The sequence below is a fragment of the Phocoena phocoena genome, chromosome 3 (genome assembly GCF_963924675.1).
Source record: "Phocoena phocoena chromosome 3, mPhoPho1.1, whole genome shotgun sequence".
Lineage (NCBI taxonomy): Eukaryota > Metazoa > Chordata > Mammalia > Artiodactyla > Phocoenidae > Phocoena > Phocoena phocoena.
Genome location: NC_089221.1, coordinates 91620123 through 91634753, shown reverse-complemented (window position 1 = coordinate 91634753; position 14631 = coordinate 91620123). Strand labels below are relative to the sequence as shown.

The 14631-nt window shown below is 35.8% G+C and overlaps 1 protein-coding gene and 1 non-coding gene across 2 annotated transcripts in view; both read right to left on the bottom strand.

Annotated features, from left to right (window-relative positions):
- The window catches only part of CAMK4 (calcium/calmodulin dependent protein kinase IV), a 216223-nt gene that overhangs the window by 95589 nt on the left and 106003 nt on the right, over positions 1 to 14631 (bottom strand). The window contains exon 2 of the mRNA XM_065875298.1: positions 8076 to 8154. Coding sequence (XP_065731370.1) covers positions 8076 to 8154 — 79 coding nt within the window. The remainder of the gene's footprint in view (positions 1 to 8075; positions 8155 to 14631) is intronic.
- On the bottom strand, positions 12207 to 12337 carry LOC136121777 (small nucleolar RNA SNORA18). Its single transcript, XR_010655788.1, has one exon. It is a non-coding gene; the product is annotated as a small nucleolar RNA SNORA18 (small nucleolar RNA).

The following is a 14631-nucleotide window of genomic DNA, read 5'->3' as shown; positions in this document are numbered from 1 at the left end:
TTTACTGTTAAAATTGCTGGAGTGGCATATGGTGATTTGAAAATGCTTACTTTAAAAAAAAAGCTGTTGTTAAGCTAATTCAATACTGAAAATTATTTGGATCTCTTCTAATCAATATCCTTTGCACACAGTCATTCATTTTCTCTCTTTCAGCAAATTAATGGTTTTGGAGTTTCAGGACTTAATCTTCTCTTAGCCTTCTTTCTCTCCGCTCTTCTTACATTGTGTGGATGAACACAGCTTTGATCATCATTCAACTTTGTACCATAAAGAAATATAAAAATAAAAATTTGTTAAAATGTTTTTCCCTGTTAACACTAAGATTATAGCTTTTCCCCTTCTCACTAAGATAGGAATCCTAAGTTTGCTTTGAGGCTGATCTGTGTTCCTTCTCAGCTTTCCTGGTTGTGGTCCATCAGGCACCACTCCCCAACTCTGATCTCCTTGGGCTCCTCTCAACTTTCCTGCTGCCCAGAACCTCTCCTTTGGTTACAAGGCCTTTCCCACTCAGTTCTCTGAGAAGTTTCTAGTCTCTTTCTTCTACTAGGGTATGGTAACATAAGCTCTTCCTAAGATTTCCTCTGGTTTGGGCTAGTCACCTCCTTTTTGCCTCCACAGGCTTCATATAAAGGGTGAAGATCACTTTAGATCCAACCACTCACTACTTGTAAAAGTACCAGAAGGTTGGGACTTCCCTGGTGGTGCAGTAGTTAAGAATCGCCTGCCAATGCAGGGGACACAAGTTCAAGCCCTGGTCCGGGGATATCCCACATGCCGTGGAGCAACTAAGCCTGTGCACCACAACTACTGAGCCTGCGCTCTACAGCCCGTGAGCCACAGAGCCTGCACACCACAACTACTGAGGCCCGTGCACCTAGAGCCCATGCTCCGCAACAAGAGAAGCCACCGCAATGAGAAGCCCGTGTACCACAACGAAGAGTAGCCCCCGCTCACGGCAACTAGAGAAAGCCCGTGCGCAGCAACGAAGACCCAACGTAGCCAAAAACAAATAAAATTAAAAAAAGAAAGTACTAGAGGGTTAAATGTGATAACTTGAGTAGATGGTGTAACTGCAAAGTATGTTTCTTTCTGGGTAATAGCACACAGGCCAGTGCCTATATTCTCAATCTCTCTCTCCCTACTTCCCTTGTATCAGCTTGCCTCTGAATTATGTTTACTTTTTAAAAGGCAACAAAATGCCTGTGAAAGATCAATAAAATGAGAGGATAGATAAGTGAGCTGAATTGTGACAGATTCTAGCAGCGTTTCTATCAAGGAAGAAAACAAATCAAACTGCAACGACTAGTTCTCTGCAAGAATGTTCAGACTTCCAAGTGGATCTTTGAACGGTAAAGCATACAAATCAGGCCAAGATTTTAACATTCCACCCTGCTACCTCTCTTCTCTTGTAGACATATACTTGTCACAAACTGAATAGAAATATCCCTATTCCTATTCCAGGAAACCTGGCTTAATAGTCCCTATGAAAATCAATAGGTTCCAACTGACAGAATGCTTGAAGAAGTTTCACTTCACTTGACACAGCTTGTTATCGGCAAGCTACTTTCCTTAATGTGTTCTGAGACTTCTATTGGGCCCAAAACGTCTATTTGAGCTAGTGATTTATTATTCTCCTCTCCATCACTGACCAAGGGAGACCCTGACTCCACTTCTAGAGCATACCCATTAGTTGTTAAAAGTAGTTATAGCAGTGTTTAATAGATGCATATCTTTAACTCAGATTGACCTAGCCATCTCTCTTACGTATATCACAGAAATTGAAAAATGAATGGCCTGTGATCAGTTTTCCATGTTCCCAAAGGTTAGACAGAAAGAGACAAGAGCAGGTAATCCTCAGTTTCCCAAGTGGTATAAATGTTATTATTTCTATTTCAGAACTGAAAAACCTGAAAACTCCTCTAATGGAGACATCCTGGAGATTCAACTACCAAGAATTTGAGGGAGGCCTGTGTACATTCTGTAATTTAATCTAGAGCAACTTTTCAAAGTCTCCAGCAGCATCATAGTTACATACTCAAAGAGCTAATTCATAAGAACATAAGGAAAAATGAATACAAATTAAAAACTAACTCACAGAATGATTAGCAAGTCACAACGTGCGGCTCTTCAACTGAGAGGAGGATAAAAGGCCTCTTTTATCCTTTAGCACTTAATGGAAATTTTATAAAAGCTAGGAACATTTACTAGGTGAATGCTAATTAAATTATTTAAGAAAAGCCTTTCCAGAAATCTATAGATCACTTTACATTACAATAACTAAAATATGACAAAATTTAGACCTAAAACAGCTTCTAAACTATGGATCAAGTCACAGTGCTCCAATGTCAAGAATCAGAATAGAGCAGTAGGGTTGAAAGTGTTCCAAATCTAGGAATCACGGGCATCCAAGATTTGTCTAAGTATGAGGTCATATGACCAGAAATCTTTAGTGTCACGTTAAATTTTATTGATAATAGTAAAACATATACCCATTTTTAGCAGATATTTTAAAAGCAATCCCCAAATGATATAATTAGTTTATTCATACAGCAGTATACAATATGTCTGGTGCTGCTTACTGCTTAGTTTTCAATCAAGCTAATGAAAATATGAGAATTACACAGAATGAGCTGATACTATTATAATATAAAATATCTGTGTGAACCCATTACAATTAATAATAAGAACAATCTTCACCATTTATTACATGCTCCCTAGGTGCTGAGAAATATTTTACATAAGTTATCTCATTTTAATTGTTACTAAAATGTCACGGGCTAGATGTTCTTAAACTCATTTCACAGATGAAGAAACTAAGATTGAGAGATTTACATAACTGTTGTAGGGTCACACAGGTAATAAGTGGCAGAAGTGATCCTGAACTCAAGTTGTCTGGCTCCACAGCCCATGATCTTACCCCACAACCACATAGCCATTCTTAAGAAGAGTCAGAAGACCTATACATTCTGAACTTATACACTGAGATTGGCTCTCCGACTCATAAATTCTGAATTTACACACTGAGATTAATTCTTAGGCTCAATACTGGGTATTTCATGCAAGGATTTTATAACAATCTGAATGCAATCTTTTTCAAGAGTTGAGCCACATGGCTAGAAATGTCATCATGATTTTAGAATTCAAATATTTGTCTTCAAAATTCCAGGGACACTATAAATGATTGATGATCATAATTTTCTTAAATCTCAATCTGTTCTTGAAAATGAGCCATATTGATGGGCCTGAGTGTGATTATTTAGACACACCCTAAGGGATGTACTCCTTAGGAAAAGAGATAATGCCTGTGACTCATTCCTGAAGTAGTGACTCCATTATCACCAAAATTCTTCAAAAGTTGTGATTCCATTTAACTCAGCAAAAGTCAGTCCAGACTGAAGGTTCCATCTGCATAATCTGTTCAAATTTTGACATTTTCTTGAATCTATTATTTTCCTTCTGTGCAGTTTTAAGTTCAGCATATTAAAAAGTCACGTAACTAAATAACATCAATAAAAAGGTCCCATCTTGTAAATCACTTATTGTCCCACTACCTGTGTCTGTCAGAATCTTTTAACGCCCCAAAGTTGTTCATCTGAGGATGCAGCTTAGAAAATCTTTCTACTCTACTTCAACTTCTTCTAAATATTGCATAAAACGGAGATGATGAAAGGCTCATGAGTGAAGGAAAAAAGGAAGCCTTGTTTCCTTCACCCTGGATTCGTTTTACAAAGTTCACAGTAAAAGTTTCACTGATATCTGCAAGCCAATTACATACAAGGTAATGAGGTATTTATGGGCAACAAAAATGGCACTGCCTGTGAATCTGTAACTGTTTTAAAATAAAAAGTTACAAAATGGGTCACCTTTCCCAGGAGGAGAGTAGGTATGGCACTCCTAGTGACTTGATGAGTTCTTCAGTCCAAGGATCTCTAATACTATGTGGAAAAAAATTAAAAAAAATAAACAACCAAAGGAGCCCTTCAATTCATTTTCCTCTCTTGTTTACCCTCACTGCCCTCAAAGCTTTATCCTCATTAATGACTTGATGAGACAAATGGATACTGTTTCTGGAAAAGTCCAGGATTTTCAGTATAGTAAAAAGTTGGTTCAATTATCATTTTCTGTTTTCTGGCACTTCAATACATCTATAATAGAGAGTCACTGGTGTTTATCAGGACACTTAGAAACTGTAAAATCTTGTAATGTTTTCTGAATGTCCAGAGAAAAGTTATGTTGAACAGGATCTCAATGTTGAAGTTTGGTTTAACTCAAATTTTCTCATATACTGAAATTCTGAAATCTAGCATGGATACTAGTATACTGTCCTAAATTTAATAACTATTGATTTTTGCCATATTTTTTTTCTCTCTCTCTCCCTATATGTGCACACACATACACACACTCACACTTTTCTTTTATTGTGAACTATCTGAACGTAAGTTGCAGACATTAATGACGTTGGTCGATATGTATTTTAATGTATTCTAATTCTAGAAATTGTAGTTGTCTATAGATAAAGAACATGGTATTATATCCACATATAAAATATATGGTAATTTAAAATATTTTAATTATAATTACATGTTAAGTTCCCACAAGGATATTTTATTAGCCAAAATACGCAACTGTCTGAACATAACAAGCTACTTTATGTTTATTATCAGTATTAATTCTGTCCTGTACTTGACAACCAATGGAATGTGGATTTCTCCATAAGAGTAGATGCTTTAGTCTATCTTCCTATGGATAAATTAGAGTCTTTGTCTATCACTCAGACATATGGGTGCTTAATGGACTGTTAATGACAATCAGGGTGTTTTATAGGGGGAATAAGTCCCTTACTGCCTATGTAAACTAAATCCTTCCTAAAATATTAAGCTATGAGAAAGGAACAAAATATTGCCACAAAATAAATTTTGGGTAAACTGTCCTGAAACAGCTTTTAAACAGATCCTGGGGAAGAGGATTAGTGTTATCAAATAATTAACTTGTGGAAGAGATAGGGAAATTTTCTTGGACTTAAAAACATTTATACATGATTCTAATCACCTATAAAATGGATAGGTTTTCTTATGTTTATTAGTTTCCTGAATGTGATAAAAGTTTTATTCAACTTCAGATAGATTATTGAGTGGAATATTTTGAAATTCACCTTAGAGGTCCTCTTTTATTGATAGGATTTTGGATGGAATTGTGTTCCCCCCTCCAAAATATGTTGAAGTACTAACCCCCTAGTCCTTAAAAATGTGACTTTATCTGGGAATTAGCTGTTGTAAATATAGGTAGTTAATTTAAGATGAGGTCATACTGGAGTAGGGTGGGCCCCTAATCCAATAGAACTGGTGTCCTTATATGAAGAGGGAAATGTGAACACAGACATGCAGAGAGGGAACATGATATGAAGACATGCAGGGAGAAGACTGCCATGTGACAATGAAGATAGAGATTAGAGTGATGCAATGACAAGTCAAGGAACATCAAGCATTGCTGATGGTCACCAAAAGCTAGAAGAGAGGCATGGAACAAATTCTCCATCAGTGCCCTCAGAAGGAATCAACCTTGCCGTCCCATCCCCTTGATTTCAGACTTCTAGACTTCAAAACTGTAAAAGAATAAATTTTAATTGTTCTAAGCCATCCAGTTTATGGTAGTTTATTACATCAGCCCTATGAAATTCTTACAGATAGTTGATAGATGATAGACAGACAAACAGATGTAGACAGATAATCTTTCAAACCTCTTAAGTTTGGGTCTAATCATAAAATGAGGACCCAAGGAATTATCCAATGAAGTGGTATAGTAGCCCCAAAGTTGTTAGTTGAACCATATAAAATTGTCATTTTTTATAGGTCAAGAATAGTTTAATAGATGAAGTTTTATGTGGCTCAATCTAATAAATAGATTACACAGATCATTCAAGTTTTCTGAAGCTCACTTTCCCCGTCAAGAGCAGATCTTTAACTGAATTTACTAGAAGAATACTTTGTTTCCCCTACATCACTCTTCCTCCATAAATAGATTCTTAGTCTTAAAATAAGATCATAGGCTTCATTCATTTCATTTGGATAAGGAAGTTCTGTCTTCATGACCTATATAGAATTAAACACTGGAGGCAATTTCTCTTTGAGGTTTTGCCTGCTATTCCTCTTGTTTATACATCTCTGGGCATGGTTGATTCTAGGAGACAATGCTGGGAATTCCAACTACGTTAAAAACTGAGGTTTCTCCAGGGGATTTCTCTCATTCCATTTGGTACAACAGTAACTGTGTTTGACAACATCTGCCTTACTGCATCGCTCTGCAGCTCCATCTGACACTTGGTTCCCGTCCACATTTTCTTCGTGCCTGTCTTCTGAACAAGATGTTTCCACAACAGAGGTGGAGGAGAGAAGACAGGGAGGGCAAATCAGAGCTTTACTTTCTCAATGAATAAAAGTCATGAACCCACCAAGTGTCTTCACTTCTCTCTTATTCCAATTCATCCAAAGATTTTTGACATAAACAAATATTCTCTAAACCAGCCCCTTGTCCTTTGGGATTCTGAGCATTCACAAGTCATTTCTGAATACTCATTTTCCTAGATGTTTATATAGCTAGTGCCTTTCAAAGTTTCCTCAACTATGAAAATAAAATAACCACACACAAATTTTACTGACAATTTTTTAACCAGCAAGAAATGATACAACCAAATCCAAAAACATCTCTTGTGTCACTACTGCTAAAGCATGCCAATATATTTTCATGAAAAGCAGATGTTTAACAGGAAATTCTATTTCATGAAATTTTAATAATCCTTAGTTCAAATACATTTTATGACTATAAGAAATTGATTTAAGAGAAAACTCCAAAGCTTATCAATCAAAAGCTGCCTCTACATTCTGGAATCATTGGCTACACCAAATAGGAAATCCAGAATAAAGACCTTATTAGGAGCAATTGCCATTTAAACTATTACCTTCTTCAGTTATACTGTTCTTGGTGCTTGAGTGGCCTTAAATTCTAACAGATTGTTTGAAAATGTCATTCTACTTGACTGAAAACATTGTGCCATTATTCTCTTCTTCATTATATGAGAGTCTAAAATTTCCCTGTGCCAGACAATACATAAACAGTTGGTGATATTAAGCTGACTTTAGAAAAAGAAAATCCCTTGGCCTCAAAGAGGTATTATTTGACTTCAAAAGTTACAGTATGTCTCTCCTCAGCATATGTTACATCTGGGTTTTCAGAAATATATATATTTCACATATTTGTTCACATAAAATTTGAGAAAGGGAAGAATTTGCTATAAAAGAATATGTTGTCTTTTTGTGGTTTTATAAGGGGAAATTACCTAAGGACAGAAAGTATAAGTAGGGCATTACAATGACAAATATTCTCTGGGGCACAGGGAGTATAAAAATGCCAGTATTATATGCTGGCATTTGTATTTTGAACTCTCACCTTAGCATTTCTTACTTATTGGAGATGAGCCTAAGTAACTTTTGCCCCCTCAGCTCACCTACAAGCTTAGGGTAAAAAAAAAAAAAAAAAAAAATCCGAAAACAAAATCCTTCCTTCTTGTTCAAATATGAACTTCTTCAATGAGCAGGTTCAGTCCCAGATACATTAGCATTTGCCTGGTTGTACTTTACTGAAGTAAACCCACCATTTGAAAATCAAGTTAGAAGCTGATGACTTCTTTAACAAACGCATCTATTTGTGTTTCATTTAGGTATTTTTAAATAGCAACCTTTTCTAGTATATTAAATTGTGATTGGAGATTATATAAATGTACATATATATCTGAAAACATGACAGTTAGACAAAGCAAAGTTTACCTGGAAACTCTAAATGTCTTTCCATTCCATACTTCTCCTCCCCACAACCGTATCTAATTTGAGATCCAGTTGCTTTCAAAGAATCACAATTTCCATCAAAAAACAACCCATTTGGCTGCACCCTCATAATCATGATTCAAATGAGTTAGCTGCACATAGCAGCTCTCTGGCCCTTTTGTCCTTCGAATCAGGGCTCCTGCCTTCTCCAGGTCACAGATCCCTTAGAGATGCTATTATATAATGAAATAAACTTACTGTTTTCTTTAACACTTTGAGAGCATAAGGCTTCTGGGTCCCCTTCTGTTTGCATCTGTATACAATGGATGTAGCACCCCTTGAGGGGGAAAAAGACAAAAAGAAAATGTTATGCTTTGGACAAGAAATTAAGGGGAAAGCTTGAAAATAAGTATGTCTTACATTTACCCTCATAACTGACAAGTGTTTATAAGTTCTATTATAGGACTGGCCCAACTGTTGAGAGGATTTTTTTCTCATAACTAAAGATAGTGTGCTCAGATTTTCCTGTCTGCTCTTTTTCTCCTAGCTCAACGCTATACAAGTAACCTGCCTAAGGTTGTTGCCTTCAGTCATCTCTGGAGAAGAGTAAGCCTTATGGCTTCAGGGAGAGGGTTTAATTTCAGCACTAGGCTATAAGGGTCAGGAAAGTCTCCACTACTTGGCAAGGGTGCTGGGAACCCTTGAGAATTTATACCACTTCATTTGGTTCCCTAGCATTCTCCCAGAGCCAATATTAGTCCAATAGAGATATCGGTTCCTTCATCTTGGTGAATACTGCTACCACTTACTCACACGTGCCTAACAAAAATGATTACGTGAAATGTCCAGGAGAAAATCCTATTAAAATGGTCAAAGATATACAGAGAAAAAGTAAATTTATCACTCTATAAAAAACTTGGAGAAGTAGAGAAAGTTTTTTACTTGTAATGCAGAATGGTAAGAAGAAACTCAATAACTATCTTTATGTATGTGATACATGTGCGAAGTTACTAAAAAGAGAACATTAAAAAGCAGGACATTGTGGTCCTGATGCTTCCTCTCCAGTCATGAGAGCAAGAGAACAAGACAGAGATAAAAAGAGATGGAGCAGGCTTAAGTACAACCTTAGAGAACTTCAGATAAGTCTTAAAATAAGATCAGTTGAAGTAAATCTGTCATACTTTAAAGATTAGGCCAAAGGACCTCTCATGATACATTCAGTCCAGTGGTTCTGAAATTCTAAGAAAGAACAAAAGAAATATACAAATCAAGCATATTCCAAGCCACCCACGCACATCAAATTTTTAATAGAGCCAGCAAGAGTCAGGAACTGGTGGTGTAAATGTTAATAGGTAAGAACAATTTCAACACATTTTTTTAAAACTGTGGTAAGATATAACATATACACAAAGAAATAAAGAGTTGCAACGGAATAAATGGAGGTAAATATAAAATTCTATTTTCTTTATTTTTAATTGCTCTAAATTATATCTGTATAAAGCAGAAATATTAATTCACTGTTTATGGCATATGTAAAAGTAAAATGTATGACAAAAATAGCACAAAGAATGGGAGAATTTGAGATAATACTGTTAAGTCCTTATATTACATGTTAAGTAGTATGATATTATTTAAAAGTAGACTCTGATTAATTAAAGATGTATATTGTGTAACCTAGGGCAATGAATAAAATAATTTTTAAAAGAAAAAAATCAATAATGAAGCTAAAATGGAATAATCAGAAATGAAATGCTGGGGAACAAGACAAAATAAGAGATTAAAAAATAAAACAACTAACAATATGGTGTATTTTAATCCAATCATATAAAAATTACATTAAATGTAAATTTTATAAGCATATCAATTCAAAATAAAGATCATCAGTCACATGCTACAACAGACTCCACTTAATCTTCAGTCTCAATCTGTAGCAATGACCTAAACAAATAATTCCATGTTGTTTTAAGAAAATTTTGTTTATGCTGAAAATCTACCACACTAGGGTACCCTCCAAATTTTTTGTCATACGTAAACTCGTTCAGCCAATGACTTGTTTCTAATAAATGACTCATTACTTCAGGTTCAAAAAAACAAAGTAAAGATCATCAGATTAGATTGAAAAAATCAAGACCAAACTATACACCATATACAGTTAACCAATTTTAAATATAAAGGGTAAATAGGTTAAAAATAAAATGATAGACGAGAGATACTATGAAAACACTAGACAAAAGAAAGCAGGAGTAGCTATATTAATATCATGTCAACCAGACTTCAAAATAAGGATAAAGATGAACACGACTTAATTATTACGACATCTATTCCACAAAATGACATAACAAATGTAAATGTGTATGCATCTAACAACAGTGCTTCAAAATACATGAAGCAAAAACTGATAAAACTGAACAGAGAAACAGACAAATCCACAAATACAGCTGGAGACATCAACACACCCTCTCAGCAGTTAATAGAGAAAGCAGAAAAATTACCACTGAGGATATGGAGGACATGAACAACATTATCAACTAAACTAAGCTAAATGACATTTAGAAAACACTACACAAAAACAGCAGAATACACTTTCTCTTTGAAGTTAAAAGATTCATATACTTGATTTCCTGACTTAGTATAATGCTACAGTAATCAAGAGAGTGGTATTGAAGGAAGAATAAACATGTAGACAAATGGAATGGAAAAAAGAATCCAGAAATAGTTGTACACATATATGGCTAATTGGTTTCTGACAAAGGTAAATAAATAGGCAATTTGATGGAGAAAGGACAGTTTCACCAAGTATAAATAGTGCTGGAACAACTGGATACACATATGCAAAAAACAAAAGTAAAAACAAAAAGCCTTTATCCAAGCTCACACTCTATGAAAAAATTACTCAAAATGGATCATAAGTATAAATGTAAAATCTATAATTCTAAAACTTAAAAAAAGAAGAAAGTTTTGTGACCTTCAGTTAGGCAATGATTTCTTACATACACAGCCCAAAGCACAATAATTCAAAGAACAAAAAATAAATTGGACTTCATTTAAATTAAAAATGTCTGCTTTATGAAAGACACAGACAAGGAGGAAGTTTTTATAATCACATATCTGATAAAGGACTTGTATCTAGAATTACAAACAAACTCAAAGCCCAATAATAAGAAAGTAATGCATTTTAAAGATGGGGCAAAGATTTGAATATATATTTCACCAAAGAAAATATATGGGGGCTTCCCTGGTGGTGCAGTGGTTGAGAGTCCGCCTGCCGATGCTGGGGACATGGGTTCATGCCCCGGTCCGGGAGGATCCCACATGCCGCGGAGCGGCTGGGCCCGTGAGCCATGGCCGCTGAGCCTGCACGTCCGGAGCCTGTGCTCCGCAACGGGAGAGGCCGCAACATTGAGAGGCCGCGTACCGCAAAACAAAAAAACAAACAAACAAAAAAGAAAATATATGGATGGCAAAAAGCACAAAGAAAGATGCCCAACGTCATTAGTCATTAGGGAAATGCAAATTAAAACCACAATGAATCACTGTAGAAATCAAAGAGGAAATCAAAAAATACCTAGAAACAAATGACAATGAAAACACAATGACCCAAAACCTATGGGATGCAGCAAAAGCAGTTCTAAGAGGGAAGTTTATAGCAATACAATCCTACATCAAGAAGCAAGAAATATCTTTTATTTTTTTGTAAAGGTCTTTTTTTTTATTATGTGTAACACAGACAAAGTTATTTAAGTCAATAAATTTTTTTTTTTTTTTTTTTTTTGTTTGCGGTACACGGGCCTCTCGCTGTTGTGGCCTTTCCCATTGCGGAGCACAGGCTCCGGACGCGCAGGCTCAGCGGCCATGGCTCACGGGCCCAGCCGCTCCGTGGCATGTGGGATCTTCCCGGACCGGGGCATGAACCCGTGACCCCTGCATCGGCAGGCGGACTCACAACCACTGGGCCACCAGGGAAGCCCTAAGTCAATAAATTTTTAAGGAATTTCACATGTTCTGATTCTTTCCACTGCCAATCACCTTAGTTCCTCCAAACTCATAATCTTCAACATAAAATAGCCCTTTCAAAAAGAAGTTATCATGTGAGTCAGCCCACAATTCTTTTAGTTAGGCTTCTTTGATCTCCAATGAAATATGGACACACTTCAAAATTCCCCACCTGTAATCTTTGGGATCCAATTTCCTCAAGTGATTTACTTTAGGACCATGTTTAGGGCCAGGAGATGGATCTGCCTGGTTCTGAATTTGACACCCTCTAAAAATGTATTAGGTTCAAATCATATTCACCCCTAAGCTATCACACCCTACAACAGTACAGATCATTGGGATATGCCAATACCTTAGATAAAAAGTTTGTTAGGTTTTTCACAGTTTACTTGGCAGCTCTGTCTTGTAGTTCTTTCCCACAGATCTAACAGGTAGTTCTATGAGTAAACGAAACCACACAGTTAATCTATGAGGCGTTTCCAACGATGTAGGTTTACAGAAAAAGCCCCATCGGGATAGACCTCAACAAGAAATATCTTAAATAAACAACTTAACCTTACACCTAAAGCAATTAGAGAAAGAAGAACAAAAAAACCCCAAAGTTAGCAGAAGGAAAGAAATCATAAAGATCAGATCAGAAATAAATGAAAGAGAAATGAAGAAAACAATAGCAAAGATCAATAAAACTAAAAGCTGGTTCTTTGAGAAGATAAGCAAAATTGATAAATCATTAGCCAGACTCATCAATAAAAAAAGGGAGAAGACTCAAATCAATAGAATTAGAAATGAAAAAAGAGAAGTAACAACTGACACTGCAGAAATACAAAGGACCATAAGAGATTACTACAAGCAACTATATGCCCATAAAATGGACAACCCGGAAGAAATGGACAAATTCTTAGAAAAGCAAAACCTTCCGAGATGGAAGCAGGAAGAAACATAAAATATAAACAGACCAATCAAAAGCACTGAAATTGAGAATGTGATTAAAAATCTTCCAACAAACAAAAGCCCAAGACCAGATGGCTTCACAGGCGAATTCTATCAAAGAGCTACACCTATCCTTCTCAAAAACCTTCCAAAATATAGAAGAGAGAGGAACACTTCCAAACTCATTCTACAATGCCACCATCACCCTGATACCAAAACCAGACTAAGATGTCACAAAGAAAGAAAACTACAGGCCAATATCACTGATGAACATAAATGCAAAAATCCTCAACAAAATACTAGCAAACAGAATCCAACAGCACATTAAAGGATCATACACCATGATCAAGTGGGGTTTATCCCAGGAATGCAAGGATTCTTTAATATACGCAAATCAATCAATGTGATACACCATATTAACAAACTGACGGATAAAAACCATATGATAATCTCAATAGATGCAGAAAAAGCTTTCGACAAAAGTCAACACCCATTTATAATAAAAACCCTCCAGAAAGTAGGCATTCAGGGAACTTATCTCAACATAATAAAGGCCATATATGACAAAGCAAAGTCAACATCATTCTCAATGGTGAAAAACTGAAACCATTTCCACTAAGTTCAGGAACAAGACAAGGTTGCTCACTCTCACCACTATTATTCAACAGTTTGGGAAGTTTTAGCCACAGCAATCAGAGAAGAAAAAGAAATAAAAGGAATCCAAATCAGAAAAGACGAAGTAAAACTGTCACTGTTTGCTGATGACATGATACTCTATGTAAAGAATCCTAAAGATGCTACCAGAAAACTACTCTAGCTAATCAATGAATCTGGCAAAGCAGCAGGATACAAAATTAATGTACACAAATCTCTTGCATTCCTAAACACTAAGGATGAAAAATCTGAAAGTGAAATTAAGAAAACACTCCCATTTACCATTGCAACAAAAAGAATAAAATACCTAGGAATAAACCTACCTAAGGAGACAAAAGACCTGTATGCAGAAAACTATAAGACACTGATGAAAGAAATTAAAGATGACATAAATAGATGGAGAGATATACCATGTTCTTGAATTGGAAGAATCAATAATGTGATAATGACTATACTACCCAAAGCAATCTACAGATTCAATACAATCCCTATCAAACTACCAATGGCATTCTTCACAGAACTAGAATAAAAAATTTCACAATTTGTATGTAAACACAAAAGACCCCGAATAGCCAAAGCAATCTTGAGAAAGAAAAATGCAGCTAGAGGAATCAGGCTCCCTGACTTCAGATTATACTACAAAGCTACAGTTATCAAGACAATATGGTACTGGCAGAAAAACAGAAAGATAGATCAATGGAACAGGATAGAAAGGCCAGAGATAAACCCACGCACATATGGTCACCTTATCTTTGATAAAGGAGGCAAGAATATACAATGCAGAAAAAGCCTCTTCAATAAGTGGTGCTGGGAAAACTGGACAGCTACATGTAAAAGAATGAAATTAGAACACTCCCTAACACCATACACAAAAATAAGCTCAAAATGGATTAAAGACCTAAATGTAAGGCCAGAAACTATAAAACTCATAGAGGAAAACATAGGCAGAACACTCTATGACATAAATCACAGCAAGATCCTTTTTGACCCACCTCCTAGAGAAATGGAAATAAAAAGAAAAATAAATGAATGAGACCTAATGAAACTTCAAAGATTTTGCACAGCAAAGGAAACCATAAACAAGATGAAAAGACAACCCTCAGAATGGGAGAAAATATTAGCAAATGAAGCAACTGACAAAGGATTAATCTCCAAAATGTACAAGCAGCTCATGCAGTTCAATATCAAAAAAACAAACAACCCCATCCAAAAATGGGCAGAAAACCTAAATAGACAT